This window comes from Mandrillus leucophaeus, unplaced genomic scaffold, assembly GCF_000951045.1.
Source record: "Mandrillus leucophaeus isolate KB7577 unplaced genomic scaffold, Mleu.le_1.0 Scaffold128, whole genome shotgun sequence".
NCBI lineage: Eukaryota > Metazoa > Chordata > Mammalia > Primates > Cercopithecidae > Mandrillus > Mandrillus leucophaeus.
Genome location: NW_012101209.1, coordinates 5,164,762 through 5,191,123, shown reverse-complemented (window position 1 = coordinate 5,191,123; position 26,362 = coordinate 5,164,762). Strand labels below are relative to the sequence as shown.

The 26,362-nt window shown below is 35.6% G+C and overlaps 1 protein-coding gene across 4 annotated transcripts in view; it reads left to right on the top strand.

The window, feature by feature from the left end:
* TAX1BP1 (Tax1 (human T-cell leukemia virus type I) binding protein 1) overlaps positions 1-26,362 on the top strand; it is a 109,008-nt gene that overhangs the window by 13,741 nt on the left and 68,905 nt on the right. For 3 of the 4 annotated variants that reach the window (XM_011972246.1, XM_011972247.1, XM_011972245.1), the window contains exons 3-5: positions 3,420-3,522; positions 12,755-12,942; positions 16,818-16,976. In XM_011972246.1, coding sequence (XP_011827636.1) covers positions 3,420-3,522; positions 12,755-12,942; positions 16,818-16,976 — 450 coding nt within the window. The remainder of the gene's footprint in view (positions 1-3,419; positions 3,523-12,754; positions 12,943-16,817; positions 16,977-26,362) is intronic. The other variant, XM_011972249.1, reaches the window with a different exon arrangement.

The window sequence follows — 26,362 nt, the reverse complement described above, 5'->3', positions numbered from 1 at the left end:
TCCTCAGTCTTTTTTCTAATATATATATTTTGAATGTTGCTGGCATATCTCATGTATTTTTTAATGCCGTAATTTTTTCACTTACTTACAATTAGTTCTGTACCGTTTTATCTCGTTGAGGAATTTATGCTGTTTATGATATTTCTCTCTTGAATCAATGTTGCATACTCCCTTTGTATATCTAGGCATTTTTGCAGTTATTTTTTTTCCTAAAGGAACTTTTCTGGTAACATGATTTTTAGAAGCTACATTGTATACAAAAGAAGGAAAATGAATGCTCCTACCCACTGTACTCCTAGCTTCCCCAGTGATGTCTGTTGTTATATGTTTCTGGATTAGAAAAATTCATAGGCTCATTTTATACTTTTTTGTGGGCTTTTTTCCTCACTTAATTGTATTTCTTAGGAATCCTCCTATATCCATATGTAATCAGCTCATTTATTTTCAGTGCCCTTCCTGCTCCAAGGCTTGTCTCCCTTTATTCATCTCCAAACATCAGCCCCTCTTCTCTGTTTCTTTCTTTCCAACTGGTCTCTCGTATGCTTTCCTCACCCTAATGTTTCTGTCTTTTCCTCAGTGTTTCTCCAGGATTTATTATCTTTATTTTTTGTAGATAACTTTGATGTCATTCTGGTCTTCTGTATGTTCTTTCTCAGAATTTCCTTTATGATCAAAACTTACCCGGCCGGGCGCGGTGGCTCACGCCTGTAATCCCAGCACTTTGGGAGGCTGAGGCGGGCGGGTCACGAGGTCAGGAGATCAAGACCATCCTGGCTAACACAGTGAAACCCCGTCTCTACTGAAAAATTAGCCGGGCGTGGTGGCGGGCGCCTGTAGTCCCAGCTACTTGGGAGGCTGAGATAGGAGAATGGTGTGAACTTGGGAGGCGGAGCTTGCAGTGAGCCGAGATCCGCCACTGCACTCCAGCCTGGGCGACAGAGCTAGACTCCGTCTCAAAAAAAACAAAAACAAAAACAAAAACTTACCCAGCGTGTTTTTCTGAAATGTTAATCCTATTTAAAAGGAATATATTGTGGCTTTCTCCCTTCTCTGTCATCCTTGTTTAATTTCCATTTTCTCATTTATTTTGCTGTTGCAGTAGTAACAAGAATGATGCCCACTGCTGTTGTAATTTTTCAAACTAAAGTATGTGACATATTCATTGCTTTAGTTTCTTTCTTAACATACATACAGCCTCCAGTGGTATCTGTGACTACAATTAAGTGGTTAACTAGATTCAGGTATATCTCCTAGAAGCAATATATTTTGGCAGTTTTAGATAACTGGCTATTTTGTCCCATTGTCTGAAGTGTTGCCATGTTCTCCCTGCCATTTTTCAATATTTGAAAATTGCTGTTATCAACTGTAAGTGTAATAATTTTCTTTTCGCTTGGTAATGGTGGACTAAAAGACAAGATTTCTTGCATTTCAGTGTATCCTGTAGCATTGAGAAGCAAGTTCTAGCCCGGTGACCAGGAAAATAAAACAGAGAATCAACCTTTGGTTTGGACACATTATGGTTTATTGACCCTTCTAATTAGATTTATTGTTATTGCAGTGGACTCCTACATAATTTCCTGATGTTCATCTTTTGTGTTCCTTCCAGTACTGTCCACTCTAACATACTTTCATGTGGGAGCTTGATATAAGACAGTTACATCCCAAAGGAGCCCATTCCCTATGTCTTTCCAGACTGAGAGACTTCTACATTTATTTTTTATGTATGCCTAACATGCCCCTCTCTAAGTGACTTAAGAACTATTTAGTTTTCCTTACTTAAAAGCAGTTTGAAGTGTAGTTCTGTATTTCTGACTTTTTGCTTAGGATTGTATCTCACCCCCCAACTTCTTGGTAGGCTCAGTTCTCAGGCTGCTAAGAAGCACTTATGTGATAGGCACTGTGCTAAATACTCTACAGGGATGATCTCATTTAATACAGACACAACCTTTAGAGGCTGTTTTTGTTATCAGAGGAGAAAATAGAAATGAATAACTTGTCCAAAACCATACAGCTAGCAAATGATCTGTTCTGGTATTCTGACCTCACACTGTATGCTCTTAACTATTACAAAATACTACACCTATAATAACTACCATTCATGGAGTGTTTGCCATGGATTAGGCACTTAACGTGCTGCTTTTAGGTTCATTATCTTATTTAATTCTTCCAACAACTGAAAGGAAAAACTGGCTCAAACAGGTGAGGTAAATGACTTGTTCACTGATTCCTTAGGTTTCATATCTGTAAAGAGATGAATAGTGTCAAGTGTTTTTTACCTTGACACAGAACAGAATAAATTGTAAGATTTGTCCCAGCATGCAAATACACCAGAAACCAAATTTCATGAAACACTTACCCTTAATGTACTCCAGTACTTTCTCTTCTATATAATTACAAAATAAATGCCAGTCATGAACCACTAAATTGGTTTTATCACTTCCTACTGGGTTGTAACCTGTAGTTTCAACCATTCTTTTGGAGGCTAAAGGTGACTAAGGTTTGTCCAGCTTCAGCATTCTGTTGTCTATAATCAGGCCAATCAGAATCCTAGGTATAATCTAACCTTTTGGCTTATGCATAAATTTTTGTAATATTACTAGCAAATGGATATCTAGTACCTGTTTTAAACATCTCTAGTGTTCAATATTTAGCATGGCATAGTCCATCTGGAAAATACGGATTGAGATATGTATATATTCATGTTGTAAGTAGAAAATGTGTTATTTGAGACATGGGTGATCTATCTGTGTATATATAAACATCTTGGTGCTAAAGGTCTTTTTACAAAATTTGCCAATTGGCTGCAGGCAAGACTTGCCAAAGATGAGGGATTAGTGAATTTAGTGAATTTAGAGGGAGGCAGATGTCTAAGTAAAACAAATAAAACACTTAAATTGGAGGTATAAATTAAGTTTTTTGAATTTTGATATATCTGAAAATTCTTCAGAGGTGAATTTGTAACGCATGTCTAATGTTTTAAATATTAATTTTCTTTAGTCTATAACTCCCTCAGTTGTTGGATCTACTAGACATTCAGTATGTGCCACCTTTGAAAATAATACTCTGTGGTCAATAAAAAATAAGTAACAAGTATTTAAAAACTTGCTGTGTTTAGTGAAATTAAATTTTAATCAAAACAAGTTTTTATATTTGATCATATGGATGGATTATCCTTGAGAAATTGGAAGCAAATTCCTTTTTAATACAGTAGAAATTCTACTATTCAATTTATGTAGATTTTTATAGCATTAGGCTGTGGTTTAATTTAAAAATAATTTGACATGCTTGTTAAAATACTCATGATTTGTAAACATATTAAATGTATATTTTAACTATAAAATACAATTTAAAAAATGCTGTATGAGCCTAATATTAAACTATTTGCTTATAAACCTGCCTTTTTTGTTATTTCCCTTTAGGTTGGATGGAGTACTGCTCGTGATTATTACACGTTTTTATGGTCCCCTATGCCTGAACATTATGTGGAAGGATCAACAGTCAATTGTGTACTAGCATTCCAAGGTAAGGACTGAAAACTGCAGAACTCGATGAAACTGGATGTCTTATTGCCGTTAGAGATGTTGTACTCCATTGTAATGATTTGTTCAGGTATGTCCAGGGTACCAAAGTTGAATTAATTTGTGTCTTTACTTAGCAAAAGCCCTAAGAATGTAACTGTCTAGTGTAGGCCACATGATGTTTTATGTAGACATTTAAAAGTTATTGGTTGTTGTCTTAACTTTCACTGAAGAGTGGGTTTCTTTTTAGGTATTAATTTTTGGGGATTTTTTTTTCAAGTGAGAAAACAATACAATAGTGATAACAGATATTAGAATAATGTAACAAAAAAGAGGTGAGGAAATAGTCCAGATGAAAACCACAAAAATGATTAACAGAACTTGTAGTTATTTGAATTCTGTCATGTGTAAGTTCCTTTATTATAAAATGGATAGAAAGTAATATAAAATTCATTTTTGTGTTAGCTTGACGTTATTTACAAAATTTTAAAAATACTCTTATTCAGGTAATTCTGACATATGCTACAATATGGATGAACACTGAGGATGTTATAAGTCAAATAAACCAATCACAAAAAGAAAAATACTGTATAATTCCACTATATGAGGTACTTAGAGTAGGGATAGACACAGAAAGTAGAATGGTGGTCCGCAGGGCGTTCAGGTTCCCTCAAGGGAGGAATGGGGAGTTATTGTTTAATGGGGGTAGAGAGTTTCAGTTTTGAAAGATGAATTTTGGAGATAATGTTAGTTGCACAACAATATGAATGTGTTTAACATTGAACTATACACTTTAAAATGCTTGAGATAGTAAATTTTATGTGTTTTTTTACCACAACTTAAAAACTTGAAAAAAAAAATAACACTTATTCAGAGATCTATCAAAGAATTTGCTGCAGAGTAATTTTGTATTATAATTTTACTGACTTTAGGGTTGTATTAAAGTGAATTCTTACTCTTGTATATGTCATAGATTTCTTTTGGTCTGGTGAAGTTTGTGGACTCTGTCTCAGAATAATATTTTAATGAATATAAAGTAAGACATAATTGCAAAGAAAACCAATTATATTGAAATAATTATAATATCACAATAACAGATTTTTGATATATTAATACATGTGCTTCAAAATCTGTGTAACAAGATGTATTTTATTGGCAGATTTAATCGCTGCCATGATTTCCAAGTAAGATAACATTGAGATACCTGTAACAATTGTAATGTGGTATTAACATATAAGTAATTCCTGTTGGTGACAAAAATCACAAATACTGATAATCAAAGTACATGCTGAAATTTTAGTTAAATGTTGGTAAAAATAAAAATATAATGTTTTTACCATTAAAGTTGATGGATGACCTGAATTTTCTTTATCCTTTGACCCCAGGTTGAACATTCTCTAAAACTGCCTCTTTGCTATTGAGAACTTTATTTGCCTTTGTGTTTAAAAAAAAAATTTTAGGACTTTATTGCTCTTCCCTGGGACTGGCTATTAATAATTAAGACTTTTTCCTCTGGGTTTCTCATATCTTTAAGCAATGGGCTCTATTAAGAATGTTCTTATGTTAGCAGAAAGAAGTTTACATTTTATGAATCATTACTTTAAAAAAAATGTGCTCGGGATTATGAGATGAATGATTTAAAATAAAGTTTATTGTCTTACACATTTTCACATATTTTAATGCAATTTAAAAATCGTGTAAATCTTTTTTGTTTGAGCCGGAGTCACACTGTGTCACCCAGGCTGGAGTGCAATGGTGTAATCTCAGCTCACTGCAATCTCCGCCTGCTGGGTTCAAGCGATTCTTGTGGCTCAGCCTCCTGAGTAGCTGGAACTGCAGGTGCTCACCACCACGCTTGGCTAATTTTTGTATTTTTAATGGAGACGGGGTTTTGCCATGTTGGCCAGGCTGGTCTCAAACTCCTGACGTCAGGTGATCCACCTGCCTCGGCCTCCCAAAATGCTGGGTTTACAGGTGTGAGCTACCATGGCTGGCCCTAAATCTTTAAAATGAAACCTCAAATCATTTCTCCCTTATCTGATCTGGTTTGCCATCTTCAGAATGTTAAAAATTAAATTTGTTTTAACAAACTAAAAGAAAAGCCTCTAAAAAACCAAATTATACGAAAATATTTATTTAATGAAAATACTTTGTTAGCATGCAAATGCTTACTTCAGAAAGGAACTAAAAGACAGTTTGAATTTGGGATAAACATTTCTAGTATTATGATTTCTTTTTTTTATTTTTATTTTTTTGAGACGGAGTCTTTCTCTGTTGCCCAGGCTGGAGTGCAGTGGCGCGATTTCAGCTCACTGCAAGCTCTGCCTCCCAGGTTCACGCCATTCTCCTGCCTCAGCCTCCCAAGTATCTGGGACTACAGGTGCCCGCCATCACGCCCAGCTAATTTTTTTGTATTTTTAGTAGAGATGGGGTTTCACCGTGTTAGCCAGGGTGGTCTCGATCTCCTGACCTTGTGATCCGCCCACCTTGGCATCCGAAAGTGCTGGGATTACAGGCGTGAGCCACCACACCTGGCCCAAAAATTTTTATAGTGATCCCTCCCTTGAGTTTTAGCTTTTGTTATAGTTGCTAAGAGAAAGCATCAGCCTGTTTTAAGGGCAGCATAACTTGGAGCCTATGCACATAGCTTTGGTATAGTGATTTCCAAATTTAACTGTAATTTGGAATCACCTGAGTGCTTTAAGACATGCAGAAATTTATGTCCCACCTCCAGATGTTGTGATTTTATTGGTCTGTGGTATGGCCTGGGTTTTAGAATTTTGGAAAGATCAACAGGTGATTCTATTATGTTGAAGTTTGGGAACCAGTGGCATGGCAGACAGTTTTCAGCAAATAATTGTTAACATTATCTAATTGATTGGGAGGCCGAGACGGGCGGATCACGAGGTCAGGAGATCGAGACCATCCTGGCTAACACGGTGAAACCCCGTCTCTACTAAAAAATACAAAAAAACTAGCCGGGCGAGGTGGTGGGTGCCTGTAGTCCCAGCTACTCGGGAGACTGAGGCAGGAGAATGGCGTAAACCCGGGAGGCGGAGCTTGCAGTGAGCCGAGATCCGGCCACTGCACTCCAGCCTGGGCGGCAGAGCGAGACTACGTCTCAAAACAAAAACAAAAACAAAAACACATTATCTAATTGATACGGTCTTATCTAAGTTAAAATGTCCTGTTTTTTATCAGGCAATATCTGACTTGGATTTTGGTGACATGTGCAGAGCAGCCTTCTAAAATAACTAGGCTCAGATTAATCAGCTTCAGATGGTTTAATTTAAAAAAATTAATAAACTTTTTTGGAGCAGTTTTAGGTTTACAGAAAAAATTGAATGAAAAGTAGTTCTCTTGCAGTCCCCTACGCTACCCTTCCCTGCTTTCCTTAATTTTAACATCTTGTGTGCTCCATTTGTTACAACTGATGGACCAATATTAATACACTATTATTGTCTGAGTTCATAGTTTACATCAGGGTTCACTGTGTGATGTAAATTCTGTTGATTTTGATGAATGTATGAAGACATATACCTACTGTTGCAGTATCATAAAGAACAATAACTTCACTCCCGTAAAAGTCTCCTGTGTCCCACCAACTCATCTCTCTTTCCGTCCTCGTAAAACCCTGGCAACCAGTGATGTTTTACTGTCCCCACAGTTTGCCGTAAAATGTCATAGAGTTGGAATCATATGATATGTAGTCTTTTCAGATTGGCTTCTTTTACTTAGTAACATGTGGTTTAAATTCCCTCATGTCTTTTAGTGGTTTGAATAGCTCATTTCTTTTATTACTGATTAATATTCTATTGAATGGATGTATCATAGTTTATTAATCTGTTGAAGGAGACCTTGGTTGCTTCCACGTTTGGCACTTACTAATAAAGCTACAATAAACACTCTTGTGCAAGTTTTTGTGTGGATGTAAGTTTTCATTTCATTGAGTAAATACCAGGGAATGTAATTAATTAATTGTATGATAGGTTCAGTTTTGTAGGAAACTGCGAAACTGTCTTCCAAAGTGGCTTGTACCATTTTACATTCCTCCCTGCAGTGAATGATGAGAGTTCCTGTTACTCCACATTTCAGCAGCATTTGATGTTTTGGATTTTGGTGGTCTGTTTGTTTAAAAACTTTTTTTCACTTTATTCTGAATTTTGCATATGTTTGGTCTAAACATTAATTGGCACTGTGAGTGCATGGAGCTTGCATATATAAAGATATTATGTTCTGTGCCAGGAAACCAATATGCAGAGGATAAAACTTGTAGTGTAATATGGGCAATGATTTAGGTCCTCATAGATGTTTTTGGATAAGGAAATGTTATAAATTATATATGTAGCTTATCTTTTAAAATAGCTTTTTTTAGATAATAAAATTTAGGTGTGTATTGGAACCAGTTTTGTTATGTTTAAAACTTCTTTCCTAACAGCTGTTGTTTTATTTTTAATCATTTTTATTGTGATTGGTTTCCTCTTAAAAAATAAGTTAACTGCCAGGTTAACTTATTTTTTTAGTGGTGACTCACACCTGTAATCTCAGCTATTTGGGAGGTTGAGGCAGGCAGATGGCTTGTGACCAGGAGTTAGAGACCAGTGTGGGCAACATAGCGAGACTCCATCTGTTGCAAAAAAAGTTATTTAATGTGTTATAGTGACTATTGCATTTGTTTATTAGGGACTTAGCAATAAGTTTAAAAGTGGTTAAAAGACAGAGAGAGAGAAAAAGCATCCAGTTTATTTCTGTTAATACTTCAAAAACATTTTTGGGCCAGATGTAGTGGCTCACGCTTGTAATGTTAGCATTTTATGAGGCCAAGGAGGATGGATTGCATGAGCCTAGGAATTTGAGACCAGCCTGGGCAACTTGGTGAAACCTCTTCTCTACAAAAAATATCCCCAAAATTAGCCAGGCATGGTGGTGTGCACCTGTAGTCCCAGCTACTTGAGAGGCTGAGGTGGGGAGGATCACTTGAGCCCAGGAGGCTGGGGTTGCAGTGAGCCGAGATTGTACCTCTTCACTTCAGACTGGGCGACAGAGTGAGACCCTGTCTCAAAAATTCATGGGCACTAAGCATAAATGCAATATGTTTTACAAGTTTCTGAAAATTCAACAGTTCATTTTTATTTTGAGTTTTGAAATTCAGAAATAAAAGCATCTGCCTGCCTAGAACTTTTTTGTTGCGTAAGGAAGTCAGGGAAAGCTTAGTCATCAAATATTAGAGTTATAGAAGGGCTTTCAAGCATAATGCAAATCACTTTGCTCATTTTGTGGATGAGTCATGAGAATCCTGGAATGCGAAACCTGAAACATCTAACAGTACCTAAACGTGATTGTTTTCCTAAATGAACCCTTATTTATTTATTATAATCTTGTTGAACACTAAAGGCACAGTCTGTAATATTTGACTCGAAAATTTTGTTTTTACTTCTTCCGATTTTATTTTCAGTATCTATCTGACAACAGTTTTTCCAGGCAGCTTTAAATTGCAGCTCTGAATAATTAGGTCTATCTCAAATGGTTTTGAACCATATTTTTTAGCAGTTTATTTTAGTGAAGTTTTTGTTTTTTAAAGAATCAGACCTTGAGGTCGGGCGCAGTGGATCACACCTGTAATCCCAGCACTTTGGGAGGCGGAGGTGGGTGGATTACCTGAGACCAGTCTTGCCAACATTGTGAAACCCTGTCTCCACTAAAAATACAAAAGAATTAGCCAGTCGTCGTGGCGTGCGCCTATTAATTCCAGCTACTCGGGGGGCTAAGGTAGGGGAATTGCTTGAAGCAGGGAGGTGGAGGTTGCGGTGAGCCGAGATCAGGCCACTGCACTTCAGCTGGTGACAGAGAGAGACTCCGTCTCAAAAAAAAAGAATCAGACCTTGAATACCTAGTTTGTAGAGTTTCTAATGTCTTGATGCCAGAGCTGATTAATTATGCTGTATATTTGTTTTCTAGTTAAGCTTTTAAGTAAGCCTAGTGGCTATTTGGAAGTTGGTATGAATTAGTAAGTTTTTAGTAGAGATTAGGAGGGTGGATTTTTAAAAACTTTAAAAATGTATATTGCCAGATACATGTCTATGATATTTGCTTATTTAAACTTTGTATTTTGTAGTAATTTTAGATGTAAAGAAAACTTGCAAAAGTAGTTCACAGAATTTCTCTATGCCCTTTGCCCAGCTTCCTCTCATGTGAGCATCTTGCATGACCATGGTACATTTATTTAAGAAAACAGTAGTTTAATAGTGGTATAGTACTATTGACTAAAGTACAAGCCTTACTCAGATTTCACCAGTGCTTCCATTACTGTTCTTTTTCTGTTCTTAGATCCCGTCCCTAATCCCTCTTTGCATTTAGTTGTCATGTTGTCTTAGTCTCCTTGGTTTCTCCTTATCTTTCATAACCTTTACTTTCTTGTAAAGTACTGTTAGCATTTTGTGTTGTTGTTGTTTGTTTTGGTAGTAGCTTGTCTCTCATCTTGGTTTTGCTCATTGTTTTCTCATCATTAGATTGAAGTTATGCATTTTTGGGAAGAATGCCATAGAAATAGTACTGTACCTTTCTCAGTACATTTTATCAGGGAGTATGTGATGTCCATATATCTTATTACTGGTTATAATAATCTTGATTGCTTAAGATTGTGTCTTCTGGGTTTCTCCACTGTAAATAAAGTTATTTTTTTCCCCTTGTAATTAATGCATATTAAAAGGGAGCTACTTTGAGACTGTGGAAATATCTTGTTTCTCCTCATATTTTCAGCCACTAATTTTAGTATCCCTCCGTGCATCTTGCGTACGATTATTGCGGTGTTTGTCTAATGAAGTTCATTACTTGTATATTTATTAGTTGATCATTATGTTAGAAAGAATTGTCGTCTTCTCCATGGAATCATTAATTTCTTCTGTGAAATAAAGTCTAATACCGTATTTTTTTTTGTTACTTAATTGTTTCAGCTTTAGCCATTGGAGCTTTTCAAGTAGGCTCCTGTACTTTTTTTGACATGCTCCACCCCTCCTAATTTCTTTTTGTGGACTACTACTTCGCTTTAAAGTGCCACAAGAATTTATCTTATGTGATACATTGTCTGCCTCTCCTCTCTGTTTCTGGGAGACACAGCCTGTCTCACTGTGTCTCCCAGGCTCGAGTGCAGCGGCGTGATCTCGGCTCACTGCATCCTCTGCCTCCCATGTTCACGCCGTTCTCCTGCCTCAGCCTCCTGAGTAGCTGGGACTACAGGCACCCACCACAACGTCCAGCTAATTTTTTTGGATTTTTAGTAGAGACGGAGTTTCACTGTGTTAGCCCGGATGGTCTGGATCTCCTGACCTCGTGATCCGCTCGCCCCAGCCTCCCAAAGTGCTGGGATTATAGGCGTGAGCCGCCGTGCCCGGCCTGTCCTCTCTGTTTCTAAGGAGAACAGCCAGCTGTTTTTTAAAGAGTGAAATCAGGCGAAGTAGGTATAATAACTGAGGCTGAAAATTTCAAGGCATGAAAGAATAGCAAGCATAGTGATTATAGCTTTTGGGGTAGATATTAATAAGGTAAGATATTTATCTTTGTTTATTCGTTTCACAATTATTGAATGTTTTCTTTTTACAAGTCATTGTGGGGAATTCTGAATTTTTTAATATGTATATGCACAAATATATACACATACATGTGCCCTCAATGTGTGTGTGTAGTATCTACGGTGTTTTAGAGGTCTGATGTAGTTGTAAGGCATGTACATAGTAACCAGTAATGTTAGGTTTACTGTGGAGGTATGTAGTTTTTACACTTGATCTTAGCCAAAAAGGCTGAGAAGCGATAGGAGATGTTTATTTTTTAATGTAAAAAGTACTGTGTGAGCTTTGAGGGTGAGGCAAAGATTAATTTTAAGTTACAATAATCCAGCAAAATTTAAAATGGAATAACAAATTGAGGAAAGAAGGGGGCAAATATTGAACATATTATTCTAGATACTATAAATATATTATCTATTTGTTAATATTTTGGATCTCTGAGACAGATAGCCTTTTTTTTTTCTTTAATTTTTTTTTTGAGATGGAGTTTTGCTCTTGTTGCCCAGGCTAGAGTGCAGAGGCGCGATCTTGGCTCACTGCAACCTCCGCCTCACAGGTTCAAGCGATTCTCCTACCTCAGTCACCGGAGTAACTAGAATTATAGGCATGCGCCACCACCCCTGGCTAATTTTGTATTTTTAGTAGAGTTGGGATTTCTCCATGTTGGTCAGGCTGGTCTCAAACTCCCAACCTCAGGTGATCCACCCGCCTCAGCTTCCCAAAGTGCTGAGATTACAGGCATGAGCCACCACCCCTGGTTTTTTTTTTTTTTTTTTTTTAACAGATTAAGAGCCTGTAGCTCAGGGAGGTTAAGTAAATAATAGTGGTAGAGCTGGAATTCTGAATAGAGCTGTGGGGTTCTAAAGCTTTTTTTTTTTTGAGACAGGGTCTCACTTTGTCGCCCAGGCTTGAGTTCAGTGGCACCATCATGGGTCATTGCAGTCTTGACCTCCTGGGCTCAAGCGATCCTCTCACTTCAGCCTCCCTAGTAGCTGGGCTACAGGCACATGCCACCACACCTGGCAAATTTTTGTATTTTTTGTAGTGACAGGGTTTCACCATGTTGGCCAGGCTGGTCTGGAACTCCTGGCTCAAGTGACCTGTCCACCTTGGCCTCCCAAAGTGCTGGGATTACAGGCATGAGCCACTGCACTGGGTTCTAAAGCTTATTTTTACCATACTGCACTAGCAGACCTCATCTTCTTTTCTGCCTTCATATAGTTCACATGTGCAGCATATTCTTTTAGTTAATATCTCTCATTTACATGTAATGAATGTCAAATTGGAGGGAAGATTTCTTTAAATGACATATTCCCATCCCCACTCCCAGTCCTCAGTAGATTTTTATATTGGTTCTTCCCTTGCTCCTCCTCCAGCCTGTTTCCCATTGTAAAGTATATACTTGCTTCTCCCAGATGAGTGGGTTTTGCCCTAGAAGATACAAGGGGAAAGGATATTCTGGGAATATAAGCTTAAACCTAAGAGAAGAAAAATTTTAACTTTGAGGAAGAAGGAAGAGTCTAGTTTTGATAATTTGTGAAAGGAGAAAGGACATATCCCAGATACGTGCCAAGAACAGTGTGCGGAATGAGATACGGCAAGTATTGTTAAATTGAAATAACATGAATTTTATAATAGGAAGTTTAATAATTTTGTTTGTTAACTTCCTCTTAGGATATTACCTTCCAAATGATGATGGAGAATTTTATCAGTTCTGTTATGTTACCCATAAGGGTGAAATTCGTGGAGCAAGTACACCTTTCCAGTTTCGAGCTTCTTCTCCAGTTGAAGAGCTGCTTACTATGGAAGATGAAGGAAATTCTGACATGTTAGTGGTGACCACAAAAGCAGGCCTTCTCGAGGTTGGTGTTCACAGTGAGATAGTGATTCACTGATAACTTTAAGAACAGAGCTCATGTCGGTTGGCATTTTAAGAACTTTAAGGTTACGTGAGAGTTGCCACAAAGATCGAATGCTTTAACTTGATGCAGTGGCTCACGCCTTTATAATCCTAGCACTCTGGGAGGCCGAGGTGGGAGGATCACGATGTCAGGAGATCGAGACCATCCGGGCTAACACGGTGAAACTCTGTCTCTACTAAAAATGCAAAAAATTAGCCGGGCGTTGAGGCGGACGCCTGTATTCCAGCTACTCGGGAAGCTAAGGCAGGGTAATGGCCTGAACCTGGGAGGCGGAGGTTGCAGTGAGCTGAGATCGCGCCACTGCACTCGAGCCTGGGTGACAGAGCGAGACTCCGTCTCAAAAAAAAAAAATCCAATGCTTTTTAACTAAAATAGAGTGTCTTTTTTGAAATGCTTAAAAAATCTTTCGGCCATAATTATGCTGTTGGTTCCACTGTGGCAGGGACTGTCCCTAGGGCCTGTCCTTATTTTGTGCATAGTAGATAGTGCAGTAAGTACCAGTTGGGAGAGTTTAGGTCTAAAGCTTTCTTTACGTTCCTTTGCCTAACTTTTTGTGGTGGCGTAATCATTTCATTGTAGAATGTTACCAATTTGGGGATGAAGCTGCTTGGGATAATGGTATAAATCAGTAAATCTAACTGTAAGGATGTGAACTTGGTTTCACTACCGTGAGCATTCTCTTTCTAAAGTGTGGCAGTGAGGCAGGAGAGCTTCCCAGTCTCTTAATTTAGATTGAACATTTTTAGAATGATTCCTGTTGTTGTACTTCTGATGAAATGGATAAGCCTAGATTAACTATAATTTAAAAAGAAAATTTAAAAAGCTATTTACTATTTACTGTTTTTGTAAATATAATATTATGGAGTCATGATAATGGCTTCAATATAAATTTACTGTGTAGATGGTCTAATAATGCCTTATGTATTAATTTTTAGTAGTCATTGACAGAGAAAATAGAGTGACATTCTTTTCTCATTTTAAGATCACATTTTTCAGTATCTTTATCCTATACCTAAAAAACTACAGCTATATTTGAGTTATTGTGATTAATTATATATAGTGCCCTCTATTATAATAGTAAGAAAAATAGCTTCTCAAATTGGTTCATTATACATTTTTGGCTAATTTATATTCATATTTCTTCTATTGCAGCCATTGCTTTTTTTTTATAGTTGGATAGATTTTTTTAACATGTAAATATTTAATGCCTTTGATTTTACTTTTATTTACCTCAAAGAACTGAGACTGGAGCAAAAAGACAAGAGGCTACAGATATAATACTTTTATTAGACAGTCAAACTAGGTTAGGAGGAACCAATCATTTTTTATTGTGAATTCTTTCATATCTTTCCTTCCCCTTTCCAGAAATTCCTCTCTTATCTTAAAGAAATGTAACTTTTATAGGGTGACTAAAACATTTTGTGGTGCAACTGCCTGATGATCAAGGTTTTTAGCTTTGTATTTGAATGCCAGTCAAAGATGCTGAAACAAGCCCAGATCTTAAGAATGCAGTTAGTATTTATACTGTAGCTTTTTGAATACTTATTAGACCACCCTCATTTCAGGGCCTCCAACAGAAAAGTGATGGGCATTTTGGCATTCACATCTATGTTGTACTTTTTCTTCAAGTAGATTGAGACATACCACATTCTGTTTCACTCCTTCCTACTTTGCAAAGGGTACTTTATAAAGAAAACGAAAATTGCTGTTTAAGTATTTGTAAGATTAAATTTTTTTAACCAATATTTTGATGAGTCTTTAAAATCCCCATGTTCATTAAAGTTTTTGTTTTATCTAAAACTGCACAAAATTAGTACAAATGTGAGACATTATCTGGGGCCCTGTTGACATTAAAAGTGATTAATGAGACATAATTTTGCCATGTGTGGACCTTGATTATATCCTAGATTTTAAAAAAAATTGGGGGGATAGTGAGGGATATTTGACTATGGCCTATTGGGGAATATAAAATTATTCTTAATATTCTTAGCTATAATAATAGTGGTGGTTTAAAGCCACTGTCCTTATTAGGTGATGCTTGCTCTGAAGTATTTAGGAGTGAAGTGTCTGCAATTTCATTTCAAATGGCTTACAAGAAAAAAGGATACATAAGCTTAAGTATATAAAGAGAGATAAAATAAACATGGCAAGATATTAATAATTAGTGAATTTAGGTGATGGATGTTTGGATGATCATTGTAAAATTTTAACTATTTTGTATTCTTAACATATTTCAGAATACAAAATTGAGGCAAGAAATGAGACATATACGTTCTTATCTAATTTGAATTCTTCTAAAATGTCTACTTAAGCTTTAGTGAACTCGAGAAAGTATATGTGAATTAAATAAATCACTGGAAAAGGTGATTCTTTTATAAAGTCTGTGTTGCGCTTTGTCAAGATATATCTTTATTTTTAAGCTGCCAGATAGTTTTGAGCCAGATTTAATGCCAAATTAATAATGATACTAACCTTTATGGGTAATATACTTGCCTGGTTCTAATTTTCTGTTGACTTTATTGAATGCCATTTATTGCAATCTACTTCAAATCATTTTTAAAAAATAGATAAGATATAAAAGAAATTCAATGATTGAATAAATAAACTTTTCCTGGCATTTTGGTTTGATTTGTTGGAACAGGTAGAAGAGTCATTCAGAAAGTTTGCAGCTATTCAACTTTGATAAGAGCCATTTTAGAATTTAATCAGTTTGATTTCATAATCCCATGACCCTGGAAAACCAATTTAGGGTATATGGAGGAAAAACATTTTACCAGTTAAATGTATAATACCACCTTTGTTAAGTCTTCCCTCTGAGTCTTCATTCTTCCTGTAAGAGAAATATTAAACTTTGTTTTACTATCTTACGACCATTAATTTAGAAGTATTTTAGAATATTGAAGTTCATATTTTCCTGAACTATTGGCTGTTCCTGTAAGAATCAGGTATATTGTTAATATATTGTTACAGTCTGCATGTTTGTCCTAAAATTTGTATTTTTACTTATGAAGAGTGTTTTAATTTAGCCAAGTAGAAGCCATTTTATATATAGAACCTATAAATTTCTTGATGTCTTAAAGAATCAGCACTTTCAATAGTAATTCCATAGATGAAGGCCATATATACCATATAAGTTTGTGATAGATTCAAAGATTTCCTATAGGTTTGCATTCCAGAAGAGGTACAACTTTTCCTCTCGGAGTATCTGATTATTACTGTGGATCAGAAAGCCCCGTAATAGGCCGGGCGCGGTGGCTCAAGCCTGTAATCCCAGCACTTTGGGAGGCCGAGATGGGCGGATCACGAGGTCAGGAGATCGAGACTATCCTGGCTGTCTCTTATACACATCTAGATGTGTATAAGAGACAGCTCGGGAGGCCGAGGCAGGAGAATGGCATAAACCCGGGAGGCGGAGCTTGCAGTGAGCTGAGATCCGGCCACTGTACTCCAGCCTGGGCGACAGAGCGAGACTCCGTCTCAAAAAAAAAAAAAAAAAAGAAAGCCCCGTAATTAACGGAAAAATTAATATGCCTTTTTTTTTTTTTAGTTTTGATCTCAAAAATGATTAGCAGCCAACTTCATAATACAGTTCTCTCATTTTATATCTTCTTTTAATATTTTCTTCTTTGCTCAACCAAAAGAAGGTTTAAATTTATGATTGTTGAATTTTTCTAACTGAAGTCTAAGTAGGTAGAATGTAAAAGTTCTTTCTGAGAATGTCTTCACTTTTTTTTTGGAAATGGAAAACTAAATTTGTAATAACATATTGTAGGATTAAGCAAAAAACTATTTAATTTGAGTTTTTTGCTTTATAGTTGAAAATTGAGAAAACCATGAAAGAAAAAGAAGAACTGTTAAAGTTAATTGCCGTTCTGGAAAAAGAAACAGCACAACTTCGAGAACAAGTTGGGAAAATGGAAAGAGAACTTAACCATGAGAAGGAAAGATGTGACCAACTGCAGACGGAACAAAAGGTTAGTTGTGTCTTGTGTAACTGACTGAAGTTGATAGTATATTGCCTGAAACCCACCTTTTTAAAGAGCTGAACCAATTAAGCAAAAACCAGGTATTGAGAAAAGTAGCCTTTTAGATAGACATTTATACAAGAACAGGTCAGTTCCTATTAACCTTCTGCCACAGCTGCTTTTATGTTTGTAAGATGGTTAAAATACTTTTAGACTTTTGGTACCAGGCTTGTTGAGGTAGTCCCTGACAACTATTTCCAGATGTTTTACATCTAATTGTAGAATACTTGATAGATTTTTTGTTCTTGTTTAGAAATACAATTAGAAATGATAAGCACTGAATAAAGGAAAAATAGAATACATAAATTAAAATTACTTTTCAAAAAAGTGTAATTTGGTGAAATAAGATGTAGTATTAGACAACATTTTGAAATTTTTAATGGGAGAAATGTTGTATTATCCTAAGAAACAAACTAGTTAAAATTGGCAGAATTTCTTGAGCTAAGAAAGAGAGAGACAGGTACAATGCAAGCAGAAAACATTGTGGCTTCATTAGTAATAGAAATAGACTTGTAAGAAGCCAAAAACAGTGAAAAAACAGTTATCTAGTCATTGAATTGTTTAATATTTCACAAGAAAAGCAATTTGTTCTGATGAAACTTACACAGACTGTGATCATATATATTACAGTCTCACTTATAGTAGAGCTGGTGGGATATACTTACGCCCATTGACAGTATTGAGCTGTTGTTTCCTGAGGATGGGGTCTCTTCTGTTATCCTTTTGTTCAACAAGGCCTCCAGCAATTGCTTAATAATTGCTAAATGAACTATTAGTCCTGTGATTCTCAAACATTTTTATACTCCAGTGGAGTGGTTATATATTGCACACCTGGGCAGAGATGTTATACAAGTAAGTCTTAAATTCTGAAAAGATTTTCCTTGCTTTGTTCTATTTGTTTGAGGATTGCTCTTTTGAGTTAGAGGGTAAACATAATGTCAAGTACTGTGTACATTTACAAATCTCCTTATAAATGTCTGTGAAGTCTTCACTTCTGTCTTTTCTATCATTAGTCTTTTTAGTTAAAAATATGCAAGTATTTCCCAGTTTTACTTTTAGTGTCCTGCAGCAGACTGTAGGACTGTAGGAGGAGTAGGATTTTCCATTTGGTTAAGGAACTACTTTTTTCATTTGAACCTTTCAAGCAGGTATACCAAATATTAAAATATAGTGAAATCTCATAATACGTGCCCTCCATGACTATTAGGACATTCAGCTAATTTTTTTTTTTTTTTTTTTTTACTCATTTGTTGTAATCTCTTGCTGCTTTGTGTAGTTATTACTCTCTTTTTCTCCATTCTTTACATATTTTTCTCATGATTTATACCTGGATTTGGCAGTTTTCCAAAGTGTAATGTCAATCTTTTTTTTTTTTCCCACTGTATTACAAGCCAGAGGGATCAAGGTGAGATAGATAACTCATGAAAAAGGCCCATTTCACCATGTCCTAAGCCCATGAGATCAAGAATATCCTGAAATGTGGCCTTTGGGGTTTTAACTCTAATTACTTTGAAATCCAAGAGAAGAATGGATGATTGTGCGAATAGGAATGGCAGAATGATAGACCTTCATTTATGTGAAATTACATATATATACACACATCAGGCCATTTCTGTGGTTCATTTGAGTAGCAGCTGAAATTTAAACAGTCTCACATTCTCTGTCCTTTCTAGGTGATAAAGGGGTTAAGGACTACAGACAAGACTAAAGTGGTAGACTGAGGTCAGGGGATTAATGAAGCAAAACTTGTAGGAGATTGTGGCCTTGGTGCTCAGAAGAGGTCTTCAGCAGAAGTTTTTATGGCAACTCTTAAATCTTGATGACAGTCACTAATCTTGGAGGAGACCACTTCTCTGCTGCCATTCTTGCATTGGGGCATATTCTCTGGGAGGCACTTGAAAGTGATTTTTTAAATGATGCTCCATATTATAGAAAAGGTTGATAAAAGTACCTGGAATGGTACTTGATGCATGGGAGGTTCTCCCTAAATGTAAGTAGCTATTATTATTTTACTATTTTTCATAATATGAACCAGAGAATCATCAAGGAAGGACTAAAATATAAAGTGTCATCCGACAGGAGTGGAAATTCATAGCATTTCCCTCAGATTCTAAAAGTATAATGCATATATACTGTAACCAAAAAAACACTCTAAGTTATAAAACATATGTGGTGACAATTGTTTATTTCTGGGGATAAAACGTGTTTGCCAGGAGAGATAGTCCCTCTTTGTTCCTCTTTGTTACTAGTCAACAGACTTTTAGTTTTTTTATTTATTTTTTATTTTTTTATGAATTTGCTTCACATTCCAAAATTAGTCTCCTGCTGGGCTGCTACAGCTCCAGACTTTCAAACTGGTCTGGTTGGATGGCTTATAAAATCTGTGATATTTCTTGGCATTTGTTTTAAATCTGTTCCATGGTATGAATCCTATAGTAGTTCTAGAGGTCTTCTATTTGAGGTACTGAGTATATAAACTGTTGAATATCTGAAAGATTGTTCTGATGTATCATCTATAATTTCATTTAAAGTTTTATAATGGATACTCCATGTAATAAGCAGAGACCTTCATTTTCTTCATAATAGAAATTTATTGCATTTCGATTCTTTTATAAAATAATATGACTAGCTTATTACCTATTCCATACTTGATAAAAAATAAAAGTAAATTAAATGTCTGTAATTGTTTATTAATAAAATTTTTCATCTTTTATCACATTGACTTTTATCACTCTAAAGTACTCTAATAAAACTAAATGAAATTCTGATAATTACAATTCTTTAACTCAGTGAATTAAAAGAATTGGATATGTTGGGATTATTACAACAGATTGGTTTAAATTATATGTTTGTTTTTAATGTTATTTTATGAAATTGGCTGCTTGAAGGAATAAACTAGGATTACAAAGTAGATTAAAACTAAGACAAGATAATGTTTATAAATTGAGAAACAATAAATTACATATTGTATTTCCCCTAGATTTTTGTGGTATCTACTTCGTTATTCATGTACATCCTAGATTTGAAAAGTAACTATTATTAAGGATAATTTTCCATTCATTTCTGGTTCAACTGTAAGGGAAGATTTCTCCCCTCCTCTCTTGAAAAAGGCTCATTAATAAAAATAACTCATATAACATCTAATAAAAGCCAGATGGTGATTTGAGTGCTTTACATATGTTAGCTAACTTCATCCTGTGAAGTAAGCAGTATCGTCTGCATTTTTCAGAGATAGCCCAGAGAGGCTACTTACTTGTCCGTGATTGCACAGTTAGTAAGTGATAGAGGCTAGCAGTATGGCTCCATCAGTGCTTTTAACCACTACTCCATACTTCTGAGGGCCAAAGATGTGAGCTGATCTAATTGATTATTTTTCAAAACAGCTTTACTGAGATGTCATTTGTATATCATAAAGTTCACCAGTTTATACAATTCAGTGGATTTTAATGTATTTACAAAATCATGCAACCATTACCATAGTCTAATTTTAGAACAAATTCATCCCCAAAAGAAAGCTTTTACTTACTTGTGGTTACTTTCCATTTACCTTCCGATTCCTTCCCCCAGTCCCAGACACCCACTAATTGAAATTTCTGTATCTATGGATTTGTGTATTTTGGACATTTCACATGAATGGAATTATATAATATGTGGCCTTTGTGACTGGCTTATTTCACTTAGCCTAATGTTTTCAAGGTTCATCCATGTTGTAATATATATTATTAATTCATTCCTTTTATTGCCAAATAATCTATTGTACTGATGAGTATTTTTTAAAAACCCCATCTTTACATTTATCAAAGACTTCTGTGAAAATTAGCAGTTTGTGTGTTTCATTGTGTTCTCGTTTGTATTTTGGAGTGCTAGATACATATTGGAAATTGAAAGATTTAAAATTGAGACTCAGAGAACCAATGATTTTGAATCTTGTTTTTCAAACAGGACTAAAAAGTGCTGTGCCCCTATTAAGTTTTTCAGTTAGTTTAGTTTATAATTTTTTGGAGCCTAAACTATGAATTGAGTTTTTTCATATAATTGTATTTTCAACTTGAATAACAAAATGGATATGATGTACTTCAAGACATTTTTGAACTATATTATATTTGAGAATATTAAAGTAATATTGCCAAAACGATGTAATGGAGGCTGTTACAAACTGTTAAATGTACTCATACTGTTTTGATTCTTAAGTTTCACAAACTGGGTAGGAGACATCACCAGGTATTTGGGAAGTATCATAGGTATAGGAGTGAGACAATGTGCAAGATCTCTTCTCTGGCTAGTGTGGACCTCTTAAGCTATCTTTATCTTCTTGGCTTTTTCTTCTCTAAAATGTAAACATATTTCGCACTGTTGTAGAGTGACAGCATATACTCCAAAGAATAACTTGTCATCACATAGAGTTTTCCTTTTTATTCTCATTGAAATTGCTTTCAAAAGGTGGTCACTTAGTTTTTCTGAGTTCAGGCTTCCTCATGGGTAAGTCATCTAGTTAACAAGTGGCAAAGTTGAGAACCTGAAAAACCAAGATAGGTGTTTTTGTTGCTATATTACAATAGCTTATAATAACAGACGCAAGTGTGGTATGTCTCATTATTCATCGAGTGTTTGTGGAATAAATAGGTAACAATGAGTTTTGGGGCTTGTGGCATTCCGACCAGTTTTTATTGTAGTCAAAAGAAGGATCTGAAGGTGACATTTTACTTCGGATATGAGATTTTATGGTCTTGAAAAGGATTAAAAAAACATATACTTAAAAACTATCATTCTTGGACAGTCCTGGTTTACTATATGTAAGCTATTTACAGTGTTTTCTTTTTATGCATCTTTAGTGTTTTTCTGTGGCCTTCCAGTTCTTTTAAGAAGTTTTAAAAAGAGCACTATTTTGCACTTTATCATTTTACAAATATTGTGGGTATTCTGGCATTTAAAGGGACGAAAATACCAGTTTGTAACAGCCAACAAATGAATTGAAAGATTTTGTATTACTAAAACTCAGCAGTCATTTGTCTCCCTCTAGCGATCACATAACTGTGCCACATTGCCCATTTACTTACCATGTTTTGATTGAAAACCAGAAAAAAATAGTTTAATACTTTTTAAATTATGTTTCACATTTTATGGAATTTGATTTACATTTATTTAAGATTGTCCTGATTATAATTTTAATAGAAAATCAATAGTTCCTGTAAAGATTTTGGGAAACCTTTATTATCTTGCTTCATTGAGCCTGAGAAGCCATGGTAATACCTTTTTACTTCCAGGAAGAAATAATCCAAGTAAACTAAGACATGCCATTGATTGTAAGATACATCTCCGTTTCAGAAAGGATAAATTGTGGGAAAAAAATTAGCATATAGTTTTAGTACAGTAATGTAATGTCTTTGTGGATATTAGTCATTGAAATGGTTTTCTCATTTATAGAAGAAATTTTTCTTATCAGAATATTCTAGGATACATAATTGTATGGTTAGATGAAACTCATTGATAATACAATTGAAGGATCATATGTATTAAAAGTTTAAAGTTTAGAATTTTGAGTTGCGAGAACTTAAGTCAAATGGAGTTCTTTTTGATAAATGGAATTTTATGGTGGTAGCTTTGTAATATGTCAGCTTTGTAGGCTGAACTTATTTTCCAGAGTTCCCTTCTCTGTAATTTGTTTAGGATGAGCCACAGGAGAGATTCTTGCATGAGATGAGGCAGAAGTGAAGCAGCAGCCATTTTGTAGCTTATACAAGTTGTGGCTTCTCTCCTGGCTCTCCTTGTTGGTATGAGGTAATAGTAGCCAGGCTGCAATTGCCCTACCTTCTGTGGAATCCTCTTTCAGTTTCTCCATCTCCTGGGTTAGACCTGTCAGGAAGGACCCCAGCATGCTCAAGACACCTTGAGACTGTCAGGGTCAGAATAAAAACCAACATGGACTTCAGTTTTCAGTCCATTCTGGTGGGCTTCAGCTGGTGATTGTGGATCCTATTTTGTTCTTGCTTTTCCCACTTTATAAATGTCTTTCTTGATTGCCTGCCTTACACAAACTAGTTCTAGTTTCTACCATTACACAAGATCAGATCTCTTAGTGTCTCTCTCAATCTGTCTGTTCGTCTGTCTTTCTCTCTCTCCCCAGCTGTTTGCTTATCTGGTTAAGTGCTTACTGATAAATTCATTCTAGTAATGTACATTAACATTTAGGAAATTGAATTAACCATTTTCCCTTCAAAATGGTAGTGGCATCTTTTGGAGTACTAAAGTATTCTTCAGTGTATTGTAAGTAATTTTGAGGATTCTTATAAAGAATCAAACTGGTAAAATGCGTAGATAAAGATTTCTGTCTGGTATAATTTTCCTTCTGCCTAAAAGGACTTTCTTTAACATATTTGTAGTGCAGGTCTTCTGTTGATGAATTTGTTCAACTTTTGTATGTTATGTTAGGAAAAGTCTTATTTTTACCTTTAGTTTTAAAAGAGATTTTTGTTGTGTATAGAATTATAGATAGATAGTTTTTGTATTTGAGTATTTTAAAAATGTGGTTCTTCTCACATTTATTGTTTTTGATGAGAAATTCAATGTCGTCAGTATTTTTCTTCCTCTGTATTTAATGTGTTTTTTCCCTCTTACTATTTTTAGGATTTACTCCTTTATCATTGAATTTAAGCAGTTGATTATGTTGTGTCCTCTTTATTTTCTTTATTTTTTATGCTTGGGGTTCAGTGACCTTTTTGTATCTGTATACTTAGGGTTTTCATTAAATTTTGAAAATTTTAGGCCATTATTTCTTCAGCTGTTTTTTCTGTCTTTCCTGTTCTTCAGGGACTTGAGTACACATATGTTTTGTTGCTTAAAGTTGTTTCAGAGCTCTCTCGTGCTTTTTTTTTTTTCCACTCGTGCCTTTTTTTTTTTTTTTGGTCTCTTTTCTCTCTGTTTCATTTTAAATAGTTAAATTTTGTATGTCTCCAAGTTCACTAATCTTTTCTTTGCAATATTTAATCTGCCATTAGTCCTATCCAGTGTATATATATTTTTTATTTCAGACATTGTCATTTTCATTCCTGGAAGTTTGATTTGAGTCTTTTTCATGTCTTTCATGTTTCTGTGTATACTGTGTTCAATTTTCTTCTAGCTTCTTGAACATATGGAATACACATGTTTAAATACCTATTCATTAACTTGATCATCTGGCTCATTTCTGTATCAGTTTTGATTGATTGGCTTTTCTACTCATTATGGGTTATATTTTTCTGCCTCTCTGCATGCTTCGTAATTTTTGATTGGATGTCATATATTGTGAATTATACCTTGCTGGGTGTTGGGGTATTTTTTATATTCCTAAAAATATTCTTGAGGTTTGTTCTGGGATGTGGTTTAATTTGGCAACAGTTTGATCCTTTTGAGCCTTGTTTTCATGCTTTGCTTGGTGGTACCAGAGCAGCATTTTAGACTGGGGTTACTCTCTCCCCACTACTGAGGAAAGACTATACTGTAATTGTTCTCCCACGAATTATGAGTTTTTCCATTCTGGCTGGTAGGAATAACCACTATTCCTGGCCCTTTTTGAGTTCCAGGCACTGTTCCCTGTAGTCCTTTTTGGGTGATTCTTTCTCCAGCCTGGGTTAATTTCCTCACATGCATATGCTGTTCAATAATCAGCTCAAGACTTGAGGGGGACTCCTTGCAGATCTCTTGAGTTCTTTTTTCTACATGATCCTTCTCTGGTACTCTGTCCTGAAAACTCTATTCTCCTTAGCTTTCCTAGACTCTCAGTTTCTCCCCATAACTCAGGGAGACCACTGGATTCTGCCTGAGTTTGCCCTCTTTGCCCTGTGGCCTTAAAAGTCTCTCTAGACAGTAATAAGTTGGAGCAGTTATAGAGGTGACCTGTGTTGTTTCTTTTCTTTCGGGGATCACTAACCTTTTATCCTGATGTCCAGTGGCTTGAGAGCTGTTCTTCATTCAGTTTTTTAGTTTTCAGGTGGTAGAGTTCATTCGGTTCTTGTTACTCTATCTTGGCACTATTTTAGTTGCATATATTTGTGTGTTTTAGAGTTGCTATCAGGAGAAATGTTTATTTAGAGGAACCAAGATGTTCTTTCTCAAGTGATTTGAATTATCTGGTATTCTAGGTACCCAGGTTTAAAAGCCTGTATGGTTTTTCTGCATGTATTTGGCGTTCTGTTCTTAGTTTTCTTTTCCATGGTACTCAAAGTAGCTGGTTCAGAAACTTTGTTACTGGTCTGTGTTGGAATGAAAAATGTACACTGCAATGTATGTAAATGCATTACTTCCTTCACTGAGAAAGTATTGCTGTGAAAAGCTATTAGGTGAACCCAACAGTGTGGTTAGTGATGTAGTTGATTTATATTTTTTACAAGTGTCTTGTCTTGATATAGCCTGGTAACTGTCGGTGGTCTAGTACTGTTCCCCTAGTCACACTCCTGAGTAGCTGCTTGTACTTTATGTTACTTAGTTTAACAAACGTGGACTTTTATTTAATATGCTTTTTATTGGACTCAAGAATATAGATAGGTTCTGTAAAATTGTACCCAGGATTACTCAGTTGCAGATATAAAAGAAAGCAAGCATCCAAAAGTCAACCTATATTAATGTCAATTATCTTGATTTTTAAAAAATATGTACAGTTTGCCACGTGCGGTGGCTCATGCCTGTAATTCCAGCACTTTGGGAGGCTGAGGTGGGCGGATCACGAGGTCAAGAGATCGAGACCATCCTGGCCAACATGGTGAAACCCGTCTCTACTAAAAATACAAAAGTTAGCTGGGTGTGGTGGCACATGCCTGTAGTCCCAGCTACTCGGGAGGCTGAGGCAGGAGAATTGCTTGAATCTGGGAAGTGGAGGTTGCAGTAAGCCGAGATCGTGCCACTGCACTCCAGCCTGGTGACAGAAGACTTCGTCTCAAAAAAAAAAAAAGTATACAATTGGATGGTTTTTTGTATATTTACAGAGTCATGCCACCATCACCACAATTTAATTTTAGGATGGTTTTTATCATCCCCCAAAGAAACCTTGAGTCCGTTAACAGTCACTCCTTACATACCCTTGTCTCCATCCCTAGGTAACCATGAGTCTACTTTCTGTGTCTCTATATTTGCCTTTTTTTTTTTTTGCATTTGCGTAATGATTTTGAGGTTCATCCATAGATCAGTACTTTGTTTCTTTTTATTGCTTAATAATATTCTGTATCTTGATGTAAAAATTTTTTTTTTTTAATTTATTTATTATTATTATACTTTAAGTTGTAGGGTACATGTGCATAACGTGCAGGTTTGTTACATATGTATACCTGTGCCATGTTGGTGTGCTGCACCCATCAACTCGTCAT